This window comes from Apus apus, chromosome 1 (genome assembly GCF_020740795.1).
Source record: "Apus apus isolate bApuApu2 chromosome 1, bApuApu2.pri.cur, whole genome shotgun sequence".
NCBI classification, from domain to species: Eukaryota; Metazoa; Chordata; class Aves; order Apodiformes; family Apodidae; genus Apus; species Apus apus.
Window position 1 is genome coordinate 53,340,996 of NC_067282.1, and position 21,970 is coordinate 53,362,965.

Here is a 21,970-nt window from a genome sequence, read left to right on the forward strand (position 1 = left end):
CTCCATGAAACACCACAGGAATCCAAGTTTGAAACTGAGAGGTGTCACAAAACATTACATTTCTGCTTCTTGAGACCTTCTGGTACCACTCAAGCACTGTCGTGGTGAATCCAGAAGCTGGAAATAATTCCTTTTACCCTTAGAAGGGATCCAATGCTACTTTATTCCCCTCTTCCCTTTGGGAAGGGCTAAGATAGCATAAAGACATAATTAAGAAAAGCCAAGTTTAATACTGAGACCAAAAAAAGACTGAAAAATGCTACCCTTATCCATGTGCAGCAACAGTCCCTGAACCATGTCTTCCTTTCCACTAATCATTATGGAGTTTATGTATAGACTCCCCAATATTTCTATCTTCAGCAACCAGGTGGTGAGAACTGAAAGACCAGTGTCACTGCTGTATCACAAGAGCTGCCTACAAAACAGTTTTTTATGACAAGAGCCCTAACTCAGACACCAGAGGGCATCCAAATGCAGCAAAGCAGCAACATTTTGTGAATACAAAGGAGAATGGAAAAAAAGAAAAAGAAAAAAAAGGGCACAAGCTTCATGTGGGAGAGCTGGTAGGAGGAAAGAAAAAAACACATTTCTGGGCCACCTATGTGAGTGGTTATTCATCCTCATGGGAAGATGTTTTTTTCCATGTAACCTGAGAAAATGGCATCTTACTCTTTTATTGTGCACCTCTAATATCTGGACTTTTCCCAGTTTGTTGATATCTCCCTTGACTATGGGGGCTGAGCACTGGCTGCAAGATTACTGATGGGGTGCCACAAACGGCAAGTAGGAGGGGGCTGGAAAACCCACTTCCCTCCACTTCCAGACTCTATGCTCTTTATAATACAACCCAGCACACAGCTGGCCTTTGTTGCCACAAGGCTACACTGCTGCTTCCCATTCAACCTCTTGTCCACCAGAACTCCCAGGTCTTTCCACATGCAGAGCCCGTCCAGTCTGTCTCCAGCCTGTACTAAGACAATGGGTGATTCTTTCAGAGATGCAAGACTTGGCACTTGTCTTTGTACATCTCTGAGAAGCTTCTGTCACATATTTCTTCAGTTTGAGGTCCCTCTAAATAGCAGCCCTGCCCCCCAGCATATCAGTCGTGAACCCGTCCATTTAGTTCCATCCACAAACTTGATGCCATGCTGTACTCATGACTCAGATTGCTAATGAAGACATTAAACAGTATCAGCTTGAGTGTCTCTGAAGAATACTAGCCTTCACAACCATATTTACAGTATCTTGTATGCTTGCGTAAGCACTTACTTCTGTTTTTCATAAAGTTTTTTAATATATTGAATTATACCGATCACTTACAAGAGCTATAATACCACACGAGCTCTGAATCTCTTCCATTTACTATCAGGTTAGAATAATTCCTCTCAAGCAAAGTCATAGCTAACAAGGAACCAGAAGAAACAGATAGGAAGGTAAAGATTGATTGTGGTGGAGCTATATTTTCTGGCAGAGTGTATGTTGGAAAAATGCAACAAATCTGAATGAAACTGTTTACAGCCTTAATCTGCATGGAATCTGGCACCTGCCACACAGGCCTGTCAGCCATACCTCAGACCTCCCACAGATGGGACTGCTTACAGGAAAGTCTAGCATGGAAAGGACACCAGGTTCCAGGCTTTTGCCTTCCAGTTTTTGACTGGACAAGGTTTTGGTTCTGCAGGGAGAATCTGACTTGTGTTGCTGAATAAGATATCTAGGTAAACAACTGTTTTAACGAAATGCATGCAATAACTTTGTTTAAAAAAAAAAAAAAAAAGCACCTGCAATATGTTTTTTTCAGTAGGCTAGTTTAGGAAATGAGTCAGGGTAACCGTGGACTGGGAGAGAATTCTTTTAAAATTATAATTAAATCGAGTATTTAAAAAATTTCATTTTAAAAATGAGAAACCAAAGTGGAATCTTGAGACAAATTTCACTTAATTGGGAAGACTATATCAAGTGAAGAATTTAAAAGATGTTTTTCCCCTTTTAGAAACATGGAGGGATCCACACTGACTCCCAAGTTCTTGTAATTACTCTTTTGGAGATTTAACTCTAAATTTAACTAGCATCCCCAGTTTTAAGAAAGAAATCCCACATGACCCTTGTTAGCAGGTGTAGGAAGAATTCCCATCAGAGCATCATTTTGCACTGTGGTAGTAAAGTACAGCTTGAAAGAGATGTTTCTACTTTTTCAGGTTTAGTGCCAAACTGATCTCTGATATCATCTTTTAAATTAGACTAATACAGTTTTGTTTACAAGAGAACGTATTGAAGAAACACTCCACATATAAGCGTGCTCCTGTTCTTAAAACAACTAAGCTGTTTTGATGTACTTCTGTAAAATACTAGTAATCTTAATTTATCCATGATTTTTCCAATATTTCAGTTATACTTCTATATGGTTAAGTTTAAAAAGTATTGCATGCAGAGAACAATGAAATTTGGCAAGGTTTGATCCCTTTGCAAGTTCCACAGGCTTGTAATTTCCCTCTTGGCTTCCTTTCATTCCATGGAAATACTGAGAGATGGAAATAAATCTGGGCAGGGTTCAATGACCCAGAAAAAGCAGTATATTCTTTTTGTAGAAAGTGACTAATCAGAAAAAGAATAAAGAGCAGCTTATGTTTTGTTTTAAGTCAAGTGCTAAATTCCATGATGGATCAAAAGAATCCTGTGTTTTAAAGAGTATAGCACAAAAAATATAAAAAAAAGCAATCTGCTATTGGATGTCTTTGGAAATGAAAAGCACTTTATTTCTCACTGCAAGCAATTCCAACTCCTGCTTTAGCAGAGCCAACAATTTTAGTCTTCAGACTCCAGAGCAAAGTAGTAGCAGAACTTGGGAGTAAAACACAGTTCCCTTAGCTCTAAATCCAGGTTTAGAACACTACATCTTTCATCCCTTCCTCCTAAATCTGTCAGTATAGACTCAATTTGCAGAGTCAAATAATTTTGTTACACACTTTTACTATATACAAACCAAACCACAAAATAAAAGTATTTTTGTTGTACAATTATGCTTACACACCAGAGACTTTTCCAACACAGCTACATCAAGTAGTGGTCTGTTCCTTCCTTCCCCACCTATCCTGGCAAATACATAGTGTAAACATAACTCTTTGTGAGCAAGATGATGATCTTTTAGCATTGGCCTCTTAATAGTAAAATTTAAGATCAGTGAAGACACAAATAGTGAAATTTTAGCCAGAAAAAAATAACTATGCAAGTCTGGTGTCAGCAAAATAACTTTCATTGTTATGAGAAACTTCGAACACATTTTCACAGTTGCTGATGTAGTAACAATATAAATCAAAATCAGCTTAAAAAAACCCAAAACAGATCTTGTCAACTGATAACTGATAAATAACCCACATTAGTGTTCATCCAGTCAACTAACTTTAAAGCCCATTTTGCTTATTTTTATTCCAGTAGTGGTGTTGTGTTGATATGCTTGTGCTTTATTTTAAATATATGCATATAGTAAATTTTCTAAAGCTGGGACAACTCATAGAAAATTCTTTATTTCAGTTTCAGGATAAGAATCGTGGCTAAGAAAATAATAGTAATATATATATAATAGTAGTCAGCCTCAGGACTGAAACACAAAACTTGGAAAAATAAACAGCACTTCAGTGTGCATCAGTTCTAACACTGTTGTTTACTTACTTCATTGAAGTGAACATCTTGCATCCCAACATCCTCCATCATTGAAGCCTCTTCATCTATATTAGGTGTGATTACTCTGAAAGCAGTACAACCTTGCCTAAACATCCCTATCATTGAAAAAGAAAACAAAAATTTACTTTTCTCCGCCAGGACAACATCAGACCATTTTGTGTTGCTGGATAAGGCAGAAGCCAGATTTAAATGTCCTTGCCACCAAATGAACTAAAATGAAAACCCCAGCCTTCCACTGCATGATTAAAATACTACAGCTCACAGTACTGTGTAAGTATAAACATGTTTTTAAAAGAACCCACAAATTCTAATATTCTACTCACCAGAATCATAGAATCCTAGCATCTGAATATTCCCATTTTATCTTAAATCTATGCCTAATCTACCCCACACCAAGTCTAAGGTAACCAATGTAACTTTTACAGTGTTTAATTAAACTAGTGTGAAGTCATTCTGGAACTGTGTATATGGACAGGTCCTGGTATATCAGCTTCCCCAGCCTGAACACTATGAATGGACTGACATCAACCAGACAAAATGATCAGAGGATGGTAAGACAGATTATTCAGCTGTAGGTACAGAAAGTCAGACTACAAGCAAGAAAAAACCCAACTCACTAATATAACTTCTTTACTGAAATAAGTATTTAGTCAAAATGGGTTTTAGAATATTCTAACATGAAACCTACGTCTTCTACCCATTCTGTTTAGTTCTTTCTTCTTATATGAGATTGCTGAACTAAGAATTCAGGATTTTTGGCCAATAACTGTGTTAATTCAAACCTCAAGAGCAATCAGTAAATACTTTAGAAGCACAAGGACTTGCACATATTTATTTCATTCCTACAAAGACTCGTCCTGGTCACTGGAAGTCTGACCACCAGAGATTTTATTGAAAGATAATTCTATTTAATGCCTCAAATGCATGGTTTTGTTTTGCTCCCAGGAATACCACAGGTAGAAGTTTGACCATCTGTATTACTGAGGGGAACTAACTTTTATATGCCAGTAGAGAAAAATACCAGATCACCCAAAGGAACCACAAATTAATACAGACTATCAATAGTTATCAATTAGTTGTTATCAGACTTGCGAGAGAGAGGAAGGACATAATAACTTTGACAAGCAGCTCAGTTTCAGATTTGGTCTCTGAGAACCTTCTGAAATCATTGGAGCAGAGTTTTGCAGCCTACAGGCTACAAGAGTATCTGGCAAGAGGGACAAAAGGCACAGAGAAAAGGCATCTTGTAGACCCATGACTTTGCTTCATTTTGAACAGTCATGCAAAGCCAAAGCTAACACTGCAAACACGAATTTGTCTGCCTACAAAAACAAAACACTAGCTCAACATAATCAGACTTCAGATATTTCTGAAATTTTCTTCTAGAGATCTGCTTTTCTTAATAGAAGCCATATAATCTTCTCTTTCTCAAATCCCTGAACTCCTCTGATCCTACAGATGAAAGAGTTTTCTACCCTGTCTTAAGGAGGTAGACAGCTGCTAGCACAGAACACCACGACAGGTGAAGAAGCATTGTGGCACCACTTCCACTGACTCAGAGACTACTTGTTCAACAAGAACATTCACCAATAAGTTTGCTTTGAAAAAGGTTTCACTTGAGCTATTAGCAACTCTCATGTAAAATTAAAAATTTTATTTTCCTAAAAATTTTACTTTACACTCATCTGAAATGCTGCCCCTTAGATATGCAAGTTTTTTCTTAAACATGCGAGTGTGCTATCTGGTTAGGTCAGAAATTTCTCCTTGGCAAACACTGAAATGCCTACAACTTCCTCGGGGAAACTATTGCTTTTCCTAAATTATAATGAAAACCAAAAAGCATTAAAGTAAGATTTCAAAATCGTACCTTTTCGTGTGAGATACTCTGCAACCAGTGCTGCTACATGGACATAGCACATTGCTGCCTAAAACAGAAAGAGTTACAATCTTATAAATCTTATAATGGAACTACTTCAAAGAGGTGTATTAGAAGAGCCCTAGCCTGAGATAATTTTTTGGGTTTCCTTTTAGCTGTTTTGCAGATATCCTATGATTGGTGTAAGAACTCTCTACCTCATTTATGCAAAACAGTAAGGGTGCAAGAACACTCGTTTTTCACCAGAGCGTGGAAGTAGCATGAACAGCAACACACAATCTGAGTGACCACAAACTACAAGGTAAGAATGTCATGCTGTATTAAAAACAGGCAGATCTCTTTTTGGGATGTACCTTAAGCGTTATGTGAAACAAAAGAGGTATTAATTACTCTAATCAACATTTAATGGCTCTTCTGCTAACTTGTTTTGTCAGCTCATGTTGAGCTTCTCATCAGCCAACACCCCAAAGTCCTCCTCCTCAGGGCTGCTCTCAATTCATTACAAGTTTGCCTTTTTTCTCTTACCTCTGAAAGGTCTCCGTTCTTAACATGGATCCTTGCCATGCTGTCTAACCACGTCTTCCTTAGTTCAGGTGTACTAGCATAAGACTTGGCCAAACTGTACTGGAGGTCTACAAGCATTTCTGGATCATTCTCATGCTCCTTCATCTGAGCTGTAGCCATCAGTACTGTACGAATCCGTTTTGTTAAATCCTTAACATCAGAAGGGAATGTAGTGTGCTAAAACATGGACAAATTAGGTTAACTACTACCTTCTTTTTCTATTCTTTGCATTATCAAAAGTTGAAACATAATTGCAAAAGACACTATGAAAGAGAACTCAAGCATCCTTTCTACAGTATGGAAAGAAGAATAAAAACAGACCTTTATAATTCTGTCGTTATTGGCACAATTATTGATGATGGAAAGAGACTGCTGAAATCTAGTTCCTCCAATTCCAACAACATCAGCAATTAACTGGCTTACTGAAATAATAACCTTGACAGAAACAAACATCTTGTTAGTGCGTATTTCATTAAATACCCTCAAAATGTACCTATGAAGCAATTACAAAGGAAGTTTTGTTGGTTTTTTAATTGAAGGATTATTCCCTTATGTGAAATTATATTTTCATTATTTTTTTTTCAAAGTTACGTTCATAGGAACACCATCAAGAAAAAACAGGGTTGGGTAAATTTAACAAACAAGCACCCTCTGGTCTAAAGACTGAGTGCTAGGTGAACTAGCCAGAGGTCATATAAGTAGTAAACTATTGTTTCCAGCTTTGTCAGAACACACAGTATTCTATGTATTTGTTTTATTTTAAATTTTCAGAGGCTTCTTGCTGCATTCCTTGCTTCTTCAGATGCAATATGATATGCTATTTAACAACAAAAATCACAGCTACGTGAGTAAATATTTTTTACTCACAAATAAAATTATGTCCTACAAAACACTGGCCATCAAATTGTTTTTAAATATTTCTTGTACTGGATATACTTTTATTGCTATCTTCTTACTCTTAAAATGGTACCAGCCTTGCTTGAATCCAAAAGAATTACTTTGATGTCTTTATCTGACAGGGCTTTGCACACTGGTATGTAACTATGCACCTAAAAATATAGGCAAACCAATATTTAAAAAAAACAACACAAACAAACAAACAAAAACCATACTAACTTGCAGATGTGTCCTAACAAAAGACTTCTTCCCTGTGTAATCAAAATTATTTCTCATTAAGAAGTATAGTAACTGTGAAGCTTCAGTACGAATTGAACTCAGTTTGGAATTACAATACTTCAGAATTTCATAGCATAGTGCAGAACACATATCAGCTCTACCTTCATAAAACGTAGAAGGAAACTGAGGAAAAAGCAGAAAAGGAAGAAGTTACTCATTAAAACAAGGTTTAGTTCTTGATAAAGTATGTCAAGAAAAAAATACATAATTCATAATCTTAAACTGGAAAAAAGAGACAGTTACGGTAGTTCATGACAGAAAATTATTTTTACAGCAGTTCAAAGGATAGGATAATTATCACACACTATAAGATCAGATCAATCCTTATTCACAAATTTTAATCTGGGATTTTAGTTCTAAAACTTTTACATATTATATTGTTAGCTAAAGAACTAGATAAGTACTTGAAGGTGAATTATTTTAAAGCTGCTTACCTTATAAATAAGTGCCCTTAAAGCAATGAAGACATTTTTCAATGCTGTTTCAGACTGATTCTTTTGAAGGAAGCAGAGGTACACATCAAACACTTTCTTCATCAGTGGATTATGCCCGTGGTCAGTCAGTAGTTGATTCTTTAAATTGAGAGTGAGAATTTAGGAGTTTTGCACAGTGATACATTTATACTATTCTAAGAACACAGACATATCCAAAAGCAGGAAATTAAAAAAAAAAAAAAATCTGCATGTTATTACCAAGATGTTAATAATACAAAGATATCTGAATTATAATTTGATATGTCTAATTTCTAATCTAATCTAATCTAATTTCTTAATCTTGCTTATAAAGAAAGTGTTGGCTTCTGAATAGATTAGTAGAACATGATTGTTGTTAAGAGCTGCTAGTTAAATTATTTTTAACAGTTCTTAAGAGAGGCACACTCAAGGTATTAAAACACTTGGGTTACAACTGGCTTCAGCAGCTCAGACAGTGGAAATTTCTTATAGCAGTACATCCATTACACTGCTCTCAAAAAAACCTCCCCACAAACCGAACTTCAACCCACTATCTTTCATTACTACCCTAGAACTGAAACTGAAGGACTCTTAAGGACAAAAATACTAGTTACTTTTCAGAGTTTTAATTGTATGAATATTCCAAAGCTCATTCCGACGCATGCAATACACAGGGTTCCTCTTGATTTCTGTATCACAACAGCTTCCTTCCACTAAAACTTATTAAAAAAATCTCGTCTCCTTCCATTTGTGTAACATAGGAACTGGCTGTGCATCTATCTTCAACTGGTCCTACTGCTTTTGTTTTGTTCTAGGACCTGTTTTCTCCCTTCGTCCACTGAGCATATGTACTAGGTTCCTATAGGGACTGCTAAATTCAGTCCAGGGAGTTCAAAACTGACAGGAGTGTGGTAAATATTTCTCTCTTTGACTCCACTGGCCCTCCAACACAATTCTACTAGGTCTTGTACCTTCTGCAACTCCCCTCTGCACACTCCACTCTTCCTTTTCATGACTATATTCAGGTATCCATACTGTACGCTAGAAGGCACCTCCATTACTAATTCAAGTAAGTTTTAAGGTAACATTAATTCAAATAATCTAGTTTAACAATTTTTAAAAAAAATATTCTTGAGGCCCAGTACAGGCCTGGGCTCTTGTAGCATGCCTTAGGTTCTCTCAAACATGGAAGAGATGTCTAACTGCAGATGAATTATTTTCTATTCATGGAAATGCAGAATAAATTCTTCAGGGTAAAGATTTTCAGCACAGCTCTAGGCATTTTGGGTCTTCCTCACTACTAAAAAATTGAAGGAGGCAGTCCTCCATTAAAAGCCACTCTGATAACGTAACTTGCAGACCACAAGAACTCAGTGTGGATTCAAGCTTTGTGGATTAACAGATACAAATGCTGGCAGAAGACCAAAGATCTCCAAAGGCCACACAGTGAAACCACAGGCAGGCCCTTTTAGAGAAAGTTAGACATAAATGGTTAGGTATCAGCCAGTCAGCCTATTTAGTCATAGGAGGAAGTTTTATCTCTTGGAAATGTATACAGATCTCAGTAGACAACCCAAACCCAAGTACCTAACTGCAAGTCCTAAAAGATGGTAAGGCTTACTACTGCCAGATTTATAGCAAAACAATGAAATGTTGACTTACAAACCCCTATCCTTATGAGGAAATTGATATAATATCCTTTCTTTAGATGTCCCAACACCAGAGGTAGGTAGTTAACTAAAACCACCTTGAGTACTAGCACATGCCATAGGATCAGTTAAAATTCTACCAAGAAGCAGACATAACTTGTGATTTCCCTGCTTTAATAGATAATAGAAATGTGGATCCCCACTAGTGAAAGATGATCTTACGGAAAAAATGTTGTCTGGCCTTCTATATAATGTGCTAATTATTACCAAAAGAAGCACATTGGTATTACTAACCTAGTGGCCTTCTATGATGGAGTGACTGCATCAGTAGACAAGGAAAGATCTATGGATCTCATCTGTCTTTACTGTGTAAGCCCTTTGATATGGTTCTCTACAACATTCTTGCCACTAATTTCGAAACATAAAGGTTTGGCAGATGGGCTATTAGAAGGATAAGGAACTGGCTGGATGGCTGTGTCCAAAGAGTTACACTCAATGTCCAAGTTGAAAACACTAGTAAGTGATGTCCCTCAAGGGTATGTACTGGGACCAGTACTACTAAATATTTTAATCAATGGCAGTGGGATTGAGTGCAGGCTCAGCAAGTTTGAAGATGACAAGTTGAGTGTTTGATTAGGTAGAGGCTTCGCTGTACCATGCCATCCAGAGGCACCTTGACAGACTTGAGAAGTGGGTCTATGTGACTCAGGAAATTTAACAAGGCCCAGTGCGAGGTCCTGCACCTAGGTTGAGGCAATCTCCACTATCAATATAGACTAGGGCATGAGTGGATTAAGAGCAGTCCTGTGGAAAAGGACTTGGAGAAATTGGTGGATAAAAAACTGGACATAAGCCAACAATGTGTATTTGCTCTATTAAGAAAGGCTGAGAGAGTTGGGGTTGTTCAGCCTGGAGAAGAGAAGGCTCCAGAGAGACCTCACTGGGGCTTTTCAATATATCAAGGTTGCTTCCATGAAAGATGGAGAGAGACTTTTAACCAAGGCCTGCAGTGACAGGACAAGGGGCAGTGGTTTTAAACTGAAAGCAGATAGGGTCAGACTGGACATAAAGAGGAATTTTTTTTACAATGAGTGTGGTGAGACACAGGAACATTTGCCTAGGAAAGCTGTGGATGTCCCACCATTGGAAGTTCTCAAGGTCAGGTTAGATAGAACTTTGAGCAACCAGACCTAGTGAAGTATGTCCCTGCCCATGGCAGGGGCATTGGACTAGGTGATCTTTCAAGGTCCCTTTCAACAAAGCCATCCTTTGATTCCATGATTTTATGTATTTTAGTACAGTTGATTGAATAGAAGCTGATTCTCCTATCTGTTTGTTTTGGATCGTGTAGACTATTCTGTTATACTCTTACCTACTTTTTCAAAATATTAAATATAGATAACCTCAAAGGACTGTCATTTCAAAGCATGATGGGCAGTTGATAACTAAAAGATTAGTTTTAATTCTTCTTTAACTCTTTAAAACTAGCTATCTTCATTTTCAATTCTGTTATGAAGTCTGTGAACAGAACTGGTTCTAAACTCTATCTAATTAAATTACTAATACAAGGTATCTCATAAATAAGCTCATGTTTTCATAACTAGATTAAAAATAAGACATTAAATTTCTATCTTTAAGCAAGAATTTGGATACACTGTTCTAATTAAAGGAGAAACAAGACAGAGCTAACAGTTCTTTTTTATATAGCTTCACCTTTAATGTTTGGAAAAGCTCAAAAAACCAGACAGGAGGGGTATGCAAGTGAGCATGCTATGAAAAAATTCCACAGGAGAGCTACAGTAACTGATACGACTAAGAAGTCTTACAACTGAAATAAAATTAAAGAAAAGGAACACACACAAATTACTATAAAGAGTGACTTAATATAAGAAGCCAAGTTCAATATAAAAGTCTGACACTGTCCAATTATGAATTACAGTTTTGTCATACCATAGATCTTTCACCTCACATGGCCTTTAAAAGACAGTTTTACAACTAATACTAAGTAGACACCAAACTTTCTAGAAATGTTTTTAGGAAGTCAGGATGAGGAAGGAGCTTCTCCCAGAGATTACTGTTGATCATTAAGGAGTCTGTGTGCAATGTTTAACTGAAACCAAACCATTTTGCTGCGAGAGTTTAGCAGCTTTTACATTACAGTAATGAAATACAATGCTAGAAATTCTGAAAATACTACATTACTAGACTATAAAATATAATTTTTTTTTTTTTTTCTGAAAGATAATTACAGAAGATGTTAACACCAACTCAAGAACAAACCTTAAAAGCCATTGTGAATAATGACAGAGTATCCAAAATTGTAAGGCAAACTTCAGTGGCAGTATTTGCTTCAAGTAAAGACTGGTGAAGAACATCTGCATCTGAATGGCCATAGCCTGCAGAAATTCCAAATGAAGAGTGAGTGCTGGAAAAACTTATTTAAATGTTTCTTATTTCCAAAATATTTGCTGAACTGGGAAAAGATTAACAATTAAAAAGCCTGACAGAAGTTAGTATTCAATACAGAAAAATAATTAATATGCATTTAAATATTTTTTAAATATGTCCATGTCATAATCCTAACATAATTTGCACAAGATCATAAAATACATTAAGTACAAATGTTAACAGCAGAAGCATGAAAAAGGAGTTAAAGCAGTAAAAGACTAATGTTTCAATATATGTGTATATATACATACATGTGTATATATATATAAATGTACAGAATCATATAAATACTCATATATATTCTTAAGTATTGCAGTAGATTGGATTTAGAGCTGGAAATGTGTATGATCACAAAGTCAATCACAAGTCAACCATTACAAAAATATAAACCATGAAGAGTTGAATGAATACAATCATGTACTTACATGCAGTGAAGACTCTAGTAATTAATTCTACAATAGCTCCGTATTTAATCACAATATTTTATCAGTTCTAGCTTCATATTGTATTTAATAGTTTTTTTAAAAATATCCTGCTTCAGTATTGGTTAAAATACATTGTTTATGTTCCCTAACATTGATCTTTAAGAACAATGGGCTGTTCAGCCTAGAGACTAGGAGGCTCCAGGGAGACCTTATAGTGGCCTTCCAGTGCCTGAAGGGCCTACAGGAAAGCTGGGGAGGGGCTTTTCCTCAGAGAAGATAGTGATAGGACAAGGGGTAATGGTTTTAAACTGAGAGAGGGGAGATTTAGGTTAGACATCAGGGAGAAATTCTTCCCTATAAGGGTGGTGAGGAACTGGAATGGGTTGCCCAGGGAGGCTGTTGATGCCCCATCCCTGGAGGTTTTTAAGGCCAGGTTGGAAGAGGTTCCGTGCTCATGGCAGGGGGTTGGAACTTGATGAGCTTTGAGGTCCCTTCCAACCTTAATGATCTGATGAACAAGACTGACAAACACAACCTGTCTGCTTTATAAAATTTTGTTCTGGATCATATTTATATTTTAGATTTATAGTCAACTTAGCACTCCTGAATCAATGACAAGCATGAAAAAATTGTTGAGACCAAGAAAAGAAGAATGACATATTCTTTTATAATGACACCTGGCCACTTTTTTCTGCACCTTCTTGCATCCCTGGCTGAACTCTGCATGCATACCTATAACCACCAATTTCTTTGGATTTACACATTCTTCCTGCTATGAAGCATACACCATTTCCTATCACCAGTTGCATTCTCTGCTCCATCTCTCGCTTCTCCCATGTATTTTCTCTGTGGTTTCAACCCAACTACACCTTTGGGTGATCAGAAATCCTTAAGTTAGTCTGCAGTTTCAGTAATGTTGAAGATACCAAGAGATGATGTCTCTTGAGAACTGCATTGACAAAAGGGGAAATATTCTTTAAAGAAATAATTGTTTGGTCTTCCAGATAAGAAGAAAGCTGTGAGGTTTATTAAAAATACTAAGTAAAAACTGTAGTCAATGAACAGGATTCCAAACAGTTCAAATGTTGTTCTTCATATAAATAATTTGAACGAGCAAATAAGAAGATCACTGACTGATTGCTCTGCAGTACTACTAGACAGAAGTTTTGGGCAGGATGTAAACTTAAAGGAACACTCAATGTGACTGAGTTAAAATACTGATTTTTCAGTGCTTTTTCCACATATACGCTAAAAACTATCCTTGCTTCAATTTGCTACCGGTTTAGAGAAGGTAATACTGATTTATTCATGTGTTACTAACATATTGGACTCTATTTTTCACATGTAACTTAAAAATAACAACAACTATGGAACTACAATTACCACATATCACATGGACATCTGCTTGGACACTCACATGAACATGCACCCATACATTCACACTACTGCAGAGTAACTGGATTTAAAACATCTAAGAACACTGAAAATGGGATAATCTCTAACAACTACAAGCTGGACAAGTATCATATACTGCTATTACAGAGCAGGATATATCTCTTGTATTTCTATACATTTGCATGTCACTATTCTATTGAGTGTTCTCCTCTTCTCTAGCCCCAACAATACACAAATAAATCTACATTCTTGTAGTTTGTATTGTAATGTTTTAGAATTTTGAATAAAAGGCATGAATTCTTTCATATTTAATCACAAAACTATACTTAAATTCCTCAAGAGATGTGAAATATAATTTACAGCGTTACTTCGGTTCTATTCCTTCCTTAAATGATTAAGAAACAGAAATTAGGTTTATAATTTACATGTATAGACAACTATCTTGCCAAATAGTAAAGCAACTATTTCCACCAGATTCATCCTTTCTGCATTTATCCCATTCAGGATACCTAGAAGTTTTATTCAAGTTCTGAAAAATACTTTGGATACACAATATAGGCAAACTGACAACAAAAAAACCCTAGAAGTTAGATGACAACAAGATCAAAGACAAAAAAAATCAATTTCACATTTGACACGGCTTTTACAGCAATGTATTTTCACTTTGTGAAACCTTGGTCAATTCAAGGTGCAACATCCTGATACTTATTAAACGTCCAACATTAAAAAAAACACTGAATACCACTTTATGCAAAGTTACATGAATGAGACACATTCCTTCGTAATTTCCTTCAGATGGAAAAGAAGTTTCTTTTTACGTAAGCATGCATTTATTAAAATCTTTCAGCTCACTGTTTCCTAGAATTCAGTAAACTTTGCCAAGTTGGAAGTATGAAATTCTTTGCACCGGGCCCAGAAACAGCCATGTTATTTATTATCAAGGTATTTTTCTTTTTAGTAAATCAGTCTTTAGCTACTAAGTATTTTAACTTACTGAATGAGTAGTCACATAATGTAAAAGCTCTTTCTTTTGTGTATCAAAACACAGGAAGAAATTAGTATGATACAGCAGTAGCAGACTGATTACAAGGAAAAAAAGTAATTTGCACAGCAATACAGTTTTCTGACATTTTTTAAATAAAAAAATTCCACTTCTTATATTCAGACAAGCCTGAGAATGCATTTATAAACACAGAGGCTTGGTGGGATTATTTCTTTTCCAGTTGTCCACTAGACCATGTGGTAAGTCTTGTGGAATTAGACTGTTGCTTTCTATCATGGATAATGAGCTAAAAGATTTTAAGGGACAGTTAGATATGCTTTGGGAAATAAAAGGATGAACGCAGTGAAAATACAGTTAAATAATTTATTTACTGCAAACAATTCTTTTCAGTGTCAGTGTTGTATTTTACTGGATTAGTGAACCAGTTTCGTTGTTTTTTTAAGCTGAAAATTGAAAAATGGTGCTTCAGAATACTTTATACAGTATATTTTGCAATAGAAGAGCAGCATGTTTAAAAAGATAGGCCACAAGCAGATTTAGTTTTCAATACAGCAGTCTTATACAAGCTGACTTCAACCTGATTAAATCTTACCATTGTCTACAGAAATTCCAAGAATACTTGATATCTTTCTCACACTGAAAACAGAAAAATCACTTCATTATTGGACGCTTTTTCACTTTTGGACAAACCAAATCATGGGCTGCACAATCTCTGTAGCAATTCCAAGAAAATAATTTTCCTTCGGGGATGTCAAAACATGGAGATATGGTCAGAGTGCACATTTTTACTTTTAGAATAATCTCTTGTAAGACCAAATGGGGGAAAAAATGATGCTTAATAAAGCAAATTGAAAAAATAAGTACATTTTGTAACTGCAGCACAAAGTCGAAGTGCGTATAACTAAAAACAATTAAAATATTATTTAAAAATATGCTGTAGTTAACCATGCTCCATGTTATGACATCAGCCAGTATTGATTGCTCTATCATAAAGCAGGGAACTGATTGACTGATTCCAGCTATTCATTTGACCTACAACAATAAAAAGTCACTGAAATGCACTGGTGCGGCTCTGGGGCCTGTCTCTGGTGTTGTGGTACTGGTTGAGGATGATGAATGTTACCATGTCATTAGACTTACTGTGGTTAAAAGTGAGAGAGTTATCCAGGCTGCTCAGCTGCTGCAATCTGGCATGCATCATTCCTGTTCTGCTACGGGAAACAGGTAATGTCTGAGATTTTCGATCATGAACTATGGATCCCAACCCCTCCTGGTTCCTGCAAGATGGGTGAAATGGGATAGAAGCAAAAGTTAGACATGTCAAACTGCAGCAAGACAGAAAGTGTTAGTTAAGCACAAGAAGTTTTATAGAAAGAGCTGTAATGCAACCTATTTACAGTTTTATTTATAAAACAAAAATAGGCCGCTTAAAAAAAGCACCACATCAAACTCTTTCTTAAAACCTCAAAGCATGAAAGCAAAAGCACACAAGCAGCTGCTCCTGAAGTGCTACATTTACGTAGGAGCTTTTGAAAGCATAAATATCTGAGAACATAAATATTCTGAAAATATTCAGAACCCAAACCCCAGATCTTCTGTTTTGATTGCAAAAATTTCAGAAAAAAGTTAGGACACACAGTGGTAAAATCAGAAAGCAAACATGCAACAAGAGAGCAGGAATTAACTGAGGTATTATCATGTACATCTTACCCAAGCAGGAAGGGAGAAGAGCCATATACTTTGTTAAACTTGCAGCAATCAAGTGAAGAAAACAGAAAAGTGATTGGTGTTAGCAATCAGTACAGGTTAACTTCCTATAGTGTACCACCACCAGAGCTGATGAAAAACGAAAACCAGTGCTTGAATTACAGAATTCCCTGTCCCCTCTAATTCTTTGTCATTTATGCATTTTAAGAGAACGTGCATTGACTGTGATATACTTCAGTGTAATGACAATGTGAAAGACTAGAAAGCTAAATTTATTAGGAAAATTCAATATCTCAGCAGAACATCAGATGACTTCTATAGCATAATGTTTTTTTTAGTTTAACATGCAGTCCACAGACTAAGTGATCAGTCAACAAAAAGGAAGTGTGGTAGTCTTCTCTACAAATGAGTCAAGCAAACTAGCTTGAAGAATTTTTACAAAAAGCCTGAAAATTACAGACTCCTGTAAATCCAGAGTTTAAAGTACATTTAAGCACAAAAGTTACCATCAAAACCTGAAAGCCAGATTTATTTTGCCTTTGATATTTTTTTTAGGGTTTATGAACACAGATGAGATTTTTCTGAAAAATCTCTAAGAAGACAGTCTAGTCAAGTTTGTAGAAAGAGCATAAAATCAAAATTAAAACCAAAAAGGCTAACAGTTAGAACACTTTACCACCCAAAGTCAACAAAAAAATTTCCCACTGAGTTCAAGAGGGCCAGTATTCCAACCCCACAAATTTAATTATAACAGTATTATCATGTCAACCACAGTGTAAGGCCTAAACAACTTGCTCGATTTTACTCTGCAAAAAACTACTTTGCATTAAAAACTACCTTAATGCAAAGATACTCAAGTAACGTAGTGTATGTTTCCTGCTCCTACAGATTTTCTCTTAAACAGCCTTCAGTGAGAATGCACAGATACCTAACGGTACTTCAGACTTTGAATTGAAAAGCAGCAGTGCTGGCACGTTCACTACTCACCTTTCAGTAAAAACTGTACACAGAAAATTTCTAAAACATTTCAACGGACATGGTTGTATGCTCAAGTGAATAAACAAAACAAATGATAACATTTCTTCCCCAAAGACATTATTTCAAGGAAAAAAAGTACTCAAAAACATAGTATTTAAGGGGTGGATTTTAAAGCAATTGATAACAAACAGAACACACATACATAATTCTTAAACAGATAGCAGGCTTTTAGACGGGTTTCAGATTTGTTAATGTAGTAACCAGTTACTTACTTCAAACTACATCCAAATGTTATTAATTATTTCACAGTAACTCTTTTACTCATGCAGTTTATTTGTAACAGAGATTCAAAGCATTACTCTTAGTGAAAAAGACAAAGAATTCAGATTCCACACAGTACCTGGCTATGTATCGTTTGCCCATGTACTGGAACTGATGTAAGCACACTCTGCAGAGAACAGAAGTCAGAGAAGCAACACTTAAAACATTCTTTTCTGGATTTATATACATAGGAATTATTCAACTCTTACATCATAAAACTTCTGTGTTTCTTCCACCCTTAAAACTCCCTTCCAGTCCCCAAGCCATTTAAAAGTAAAAAATGGCTTTTCTGAAGTCACAGAAGGTGGTTGTTTTGGGCAAGCTGGCATTAATAGCCAGAGGCCCATGAGGCTCCCTCCAGAGCACACCTACCTCAGCACTTAGAATCAGAACAGGTACTGTGTCTCTAACAGTGACAAGGTAGAAGGGCCAAATGGTGAAAAAACACCTTAGAACACCTTAAATGGTGAGTTTAAGAGCTTAATATTTTATAGATTTTTAATATTTACAGAAAAATGTTTAGCCTCAACTATCACAAACAAAATTGAATTATGTGAAATAAGGCCCACATTTACAAATTAATGGCAATCCAGGACAAAAAACACGAAGGATAGAAGCAAAGAGATAACCAGATATTATATATATAGACACACTTTGCAAAATGCGTATAAGGATTCGAAATAAGTGCAATACATTTTATTTGCTTTTCCTGTGGCCTAAGTGCTCTTTATAACAGGCTGGAACTTTTTATTTTGTTCTCTTGTGGTTTGTGTTTTGTTTGTTTTAAGATCTCCTGATCCTGTGATAACAACCGGGTTTTTGACAGAACTGTTTTCTAAAGGGACTCTGTTTTTACAGTAAGATTATAAAGGCAAATTCCTCCAAATAATTTGTCATTTTAAAAGTATCTATACTTCAATATGAAGTCATATTTTAAAGAATCATAATACTATTGGTTCAGATCCAGCAAGAAAGTTGAGGTTATAACCTAATTTGCCAGGTGTCTCTGCTTGTCTTCAGAACTGGTAAGCATGCAACACTGATGACCAAGAAATACAGTGTGAATGGAGGCGGTAATAATTCTTTTATGTGACTCTTTTCTCACTGTAAGTAATTATCTTCATAATTCAGAACACTTCATGCAGCTTCCATTGTTTCTTCCAAAAGAATATTCTAAAAGCTCATAAACTGAAAGCCAGTTTTCAGGCTTTCTCTCCTATGTGCCAGTTGTGAATGTGGGACAAGACTGGCAAAGTGTCTCTTCTACTCAGCTCCATTTTGTACTCGGACCTTAAGCAGATTAGCTGTCTGCAAACTATGGAGTCAGAACAGTGTTTGCCTCTCTCAAAATTGTCACTATTTGGAAAACCTAACCTTTCTCATATCTTTTTGTCTTTATTAGATTCTACATTTAAAAAAAAAAAAAAAAAAGATCTTTGCATGGTGATACCTACCTACCAGAAGCACTGTCTCACTGACATAATGAGAAACAAATATAATGACCTGAGTTAATGAAAATCATCATCAAAACAAGTATTATATGCATTGGCCAGATACACCTAGAACTGAAAGAGGCTGACTTTTATGAGCCTTGTTACTGCTCTCGTTTAAGGAACTGTGATTATCATCCACCGCACTAACGAGATAGAAATTTTTTCCATCTTCCATACATGAAGATTTCAACTATGATAGAAATTTTCTTTGATAATCAGCGATTTGGGATTTCTGATTTGATCCCAAACAAATCCTATCCAGCCCTTAAATAAGACGTGTGTAATGGCAAAAATACTATTCACCATACAGTTCCATGCAGTTTACATCTCAGGTTTCAGAGAATCTAAAAAGCAGACCCATTTACTTGTTCACTTTTGTCTCTGGTACAATCAATATTATGCCAGAGGTACTGAAATGATGAGTTAAGATACTATTTACAATATATTCTTAAAATAGACCCTGAGTAACACATTCCATAACACAATTAATGACTGCTATTGCATTGATTGAGCCTCTACTACAGAAACAAAGGCAAGCAACCCAGTGAAACAGCGAGACAAGCAGAAAGCTTTCATGGCACACCACCTCAAGCAAGTAGTGTCTTCATCACTTTTTATTAACGTATCAGTCTATTCTCATGAACACACTAAGGGTGCATAGGGATGGACTGTGGCCATTGATAACTAATACTGGATTCATCCTGTATCTTTTCCCCTACACAATGGCAGGAGACACCAAGAGGAATGCTAGCAGGATGGTTCATAGCCCTTCTCTTCTGAAGTAAGCAATTCAATCAAGTTTGATATGCAACCATATAATTTCAGCAGTTCATGTTACAAGAGACATTTTAATGTAGACAGGTAATAAGACAGTTGGTTCCTCTTCCATGAGCATACCAATATTCTGAGCACTAGGCACTCTTAAGGAACTTCTTGTGATCACTTGTGTTTAGCCTAATTCCAGAAACAATTATGGAATTGGACAGACATGCAATTGTGCATATCAAATTAAGGACTTCTAAACAGACCAAGCTGGCATTGTTTTTCTAACAAAAATAAAACCAGATATACACACTTGCATCCACACCCATGTTTTTAACAGCATAGCGAAATGTATGATTTTATGACAAACTCAACAAAAATCTTACTCTGTAATTGTGAAAAAGTCCATCAGTTCAGACTTTGTAGCCTTGTTCCAGTATGTAAACAATGCATCTAGGAAAATTAAAAATATTAAAAACAAGACAAAGGCAAACACACAGAAGTCTTAAGTAGAAGAGTTAACACCAGTTCTTTGTTTTCAGATAATAAGGATTCAGAGAATCTAAAACTGGCTTGTGAGGAACAGTAACTATTACTATTTAAGTTTTCCTTGAAGATCATGATAGAAATGCATATATCAATTATCCAAATGAGTTTCTACAATATGATTTAAATTAATCCATAATATTCCCATACAATTTCATATTTAAACTATTAATTGTGTAGTCAGTAGTGACTACAATGTTCTAAAAATATAACACGACTGAATACTTTAGAGTTAGTTCTATAGCCTCTTTCTTTATAGATTGGTCCCAATACTTAAAATTCAAATTCATTATTTCTTCCTTTTTAATTGACAACGCTTTACTATAGACAGTTTTTCAGCACAGTTTTCAGATTTTCTTTATTTGGACAGACTTAAAATATATCTGTATTTTTTTACAAAGCTTGTAGTTACTAAGCCAATTCTGGGTCTCTTTTGCCAATAATGTTCAAAACTGGCTAACGAATTTAAAACTATTACAAAGATGTGTGGTTAAGGTTATTTGACATTTGTTCCTTTCCAGAATAATTGACACCTAAAAATCTCCACTATGCTTATGTAAATTTTAAATTGAATTTCCTAGAAATCTGACTATTTTTTACATATTTCAAAGTGTAAAATAGTGAAAAAGATATTTGAGTTTTATTATTCTAATTAAAATACATTAAATAATATTGATGTAAAATAGAGCAAAATATAATGGTGTGACTGGATACTGAATACTTATTAACCTTTCAAATTCTCATTCTTGATTAAGTACTGTAATATATTAAACTTGATTTTTAGAAATTAACATCAAAATAGGTACATAAAATATATCTTAGCTACTTCTGATATGTTTAACACAAATTAAAAAATCAGGTTTTTTTAACCGAAAAGGACTTGCTCTTTTTTTAAAATATTGAGCAAGGATAGAGAGTATTCTGAGTTGTATGATCTTAGTAAAAAAACAAAACAAACAAAAAAAAGCAGATTTGCCATCTATGCAGTATGTCTGTACCTCTACAACCTTCTCCAGGATAATGACTCATTCAAAAATTCAATGGATCATCTCACACACATGCCAGGAGAATGAAGAAGCAATAACATCCCCATTCCATAAATGGAAAGGTACACAGTGATCAAATAATTTAGTTCCCTGTCATACAGAAAGTTCTGCAGAGTAAGGCAATGAATGGGCTAGCCTGAAACTCTTCTACTGATCTACGAACTGTTCTTCACCTCCTTTTTTCAAACTGGACTGTATAATCAGACACAAATATTCCATTTCTTATCAAGTCCTTTAGTTAGCCTGATACTTTGAAGCAATAATGGCTGTTCAATGTTTACAAAGTTTCTGAAATGCTTACAGTGATTACTTGGATCACACATATTTGTAAAACAGCACAACATAGCACCTACACTTGAAATATTCTGCTGATTTTGAAAAAGTATTAAAATCACATGCATAAATCCCGAAGATTTTTTGGAATTTATGACAAATAGGTGGCATTACC

At 35.6% G+C, this 21,970-nt stretch overlaps 1 protein-coding gene across 8 annotated transcripts in view; it reads right to left on the minus strand.

The window, feature by feature from the left end:
- Positions 1-21,970, minus strand: part of DOCK9 (dedicator of cytokinesis 9) — a 113,195-nt gene that overhangs the window by 13,708 nt on the left and 77,517 nt on the right. For 4 of the 8 annotated variants that reach the window (XM_051619874.1, XM_051619866.1, XM_051619933.1 and 1 more), the window contains exons 36-45: positions 20,317-20,383; positions 17,755-17,802; positions 15,810-15,946; positions 11,679-11,794; positions 7,732-7,869; positions 7,238-7,420; positions 6,443-6,556; positions 6,083-6,298; positions 5,549-5,606; positions 3,670-3,776 (exon numbers count right to left, since the gene is read on the minus strand). In XM_051619874.1, coding sequence (XP_051475834.1) covers positions 3,670-3,776; positions 5,549-5,606; positions 6,083-6,298; positions 6,443-6,556; positions 7,238-7,420; positions 7,732-7,869; positions 11,679-11,794; positions 15,810-15,946; positions 17,755-17,802; positions 20,317-20,383 — 1,184 coding nt within the window. Of the gene's footprint in view, positions 1-3,669; positions 3,777-5,548; positions 5,607-6,082; positions 6,299-6,442; positions 6,557-7,237; positions 7,421-7,731; positions 7,870-11,678; positions 11,795-15,261; positions 15,306-15,809; positions 15,947-16,379; positions 16,418-17,754; positions 17,803-20,316; positions 20,384-21,970 lie in introns of those variants that run through there. The other 4 variants (XM_051619913.1, XM_051619905.1, XM_051619895.1 and 1 more) reach the window with 4 other exon arrangements.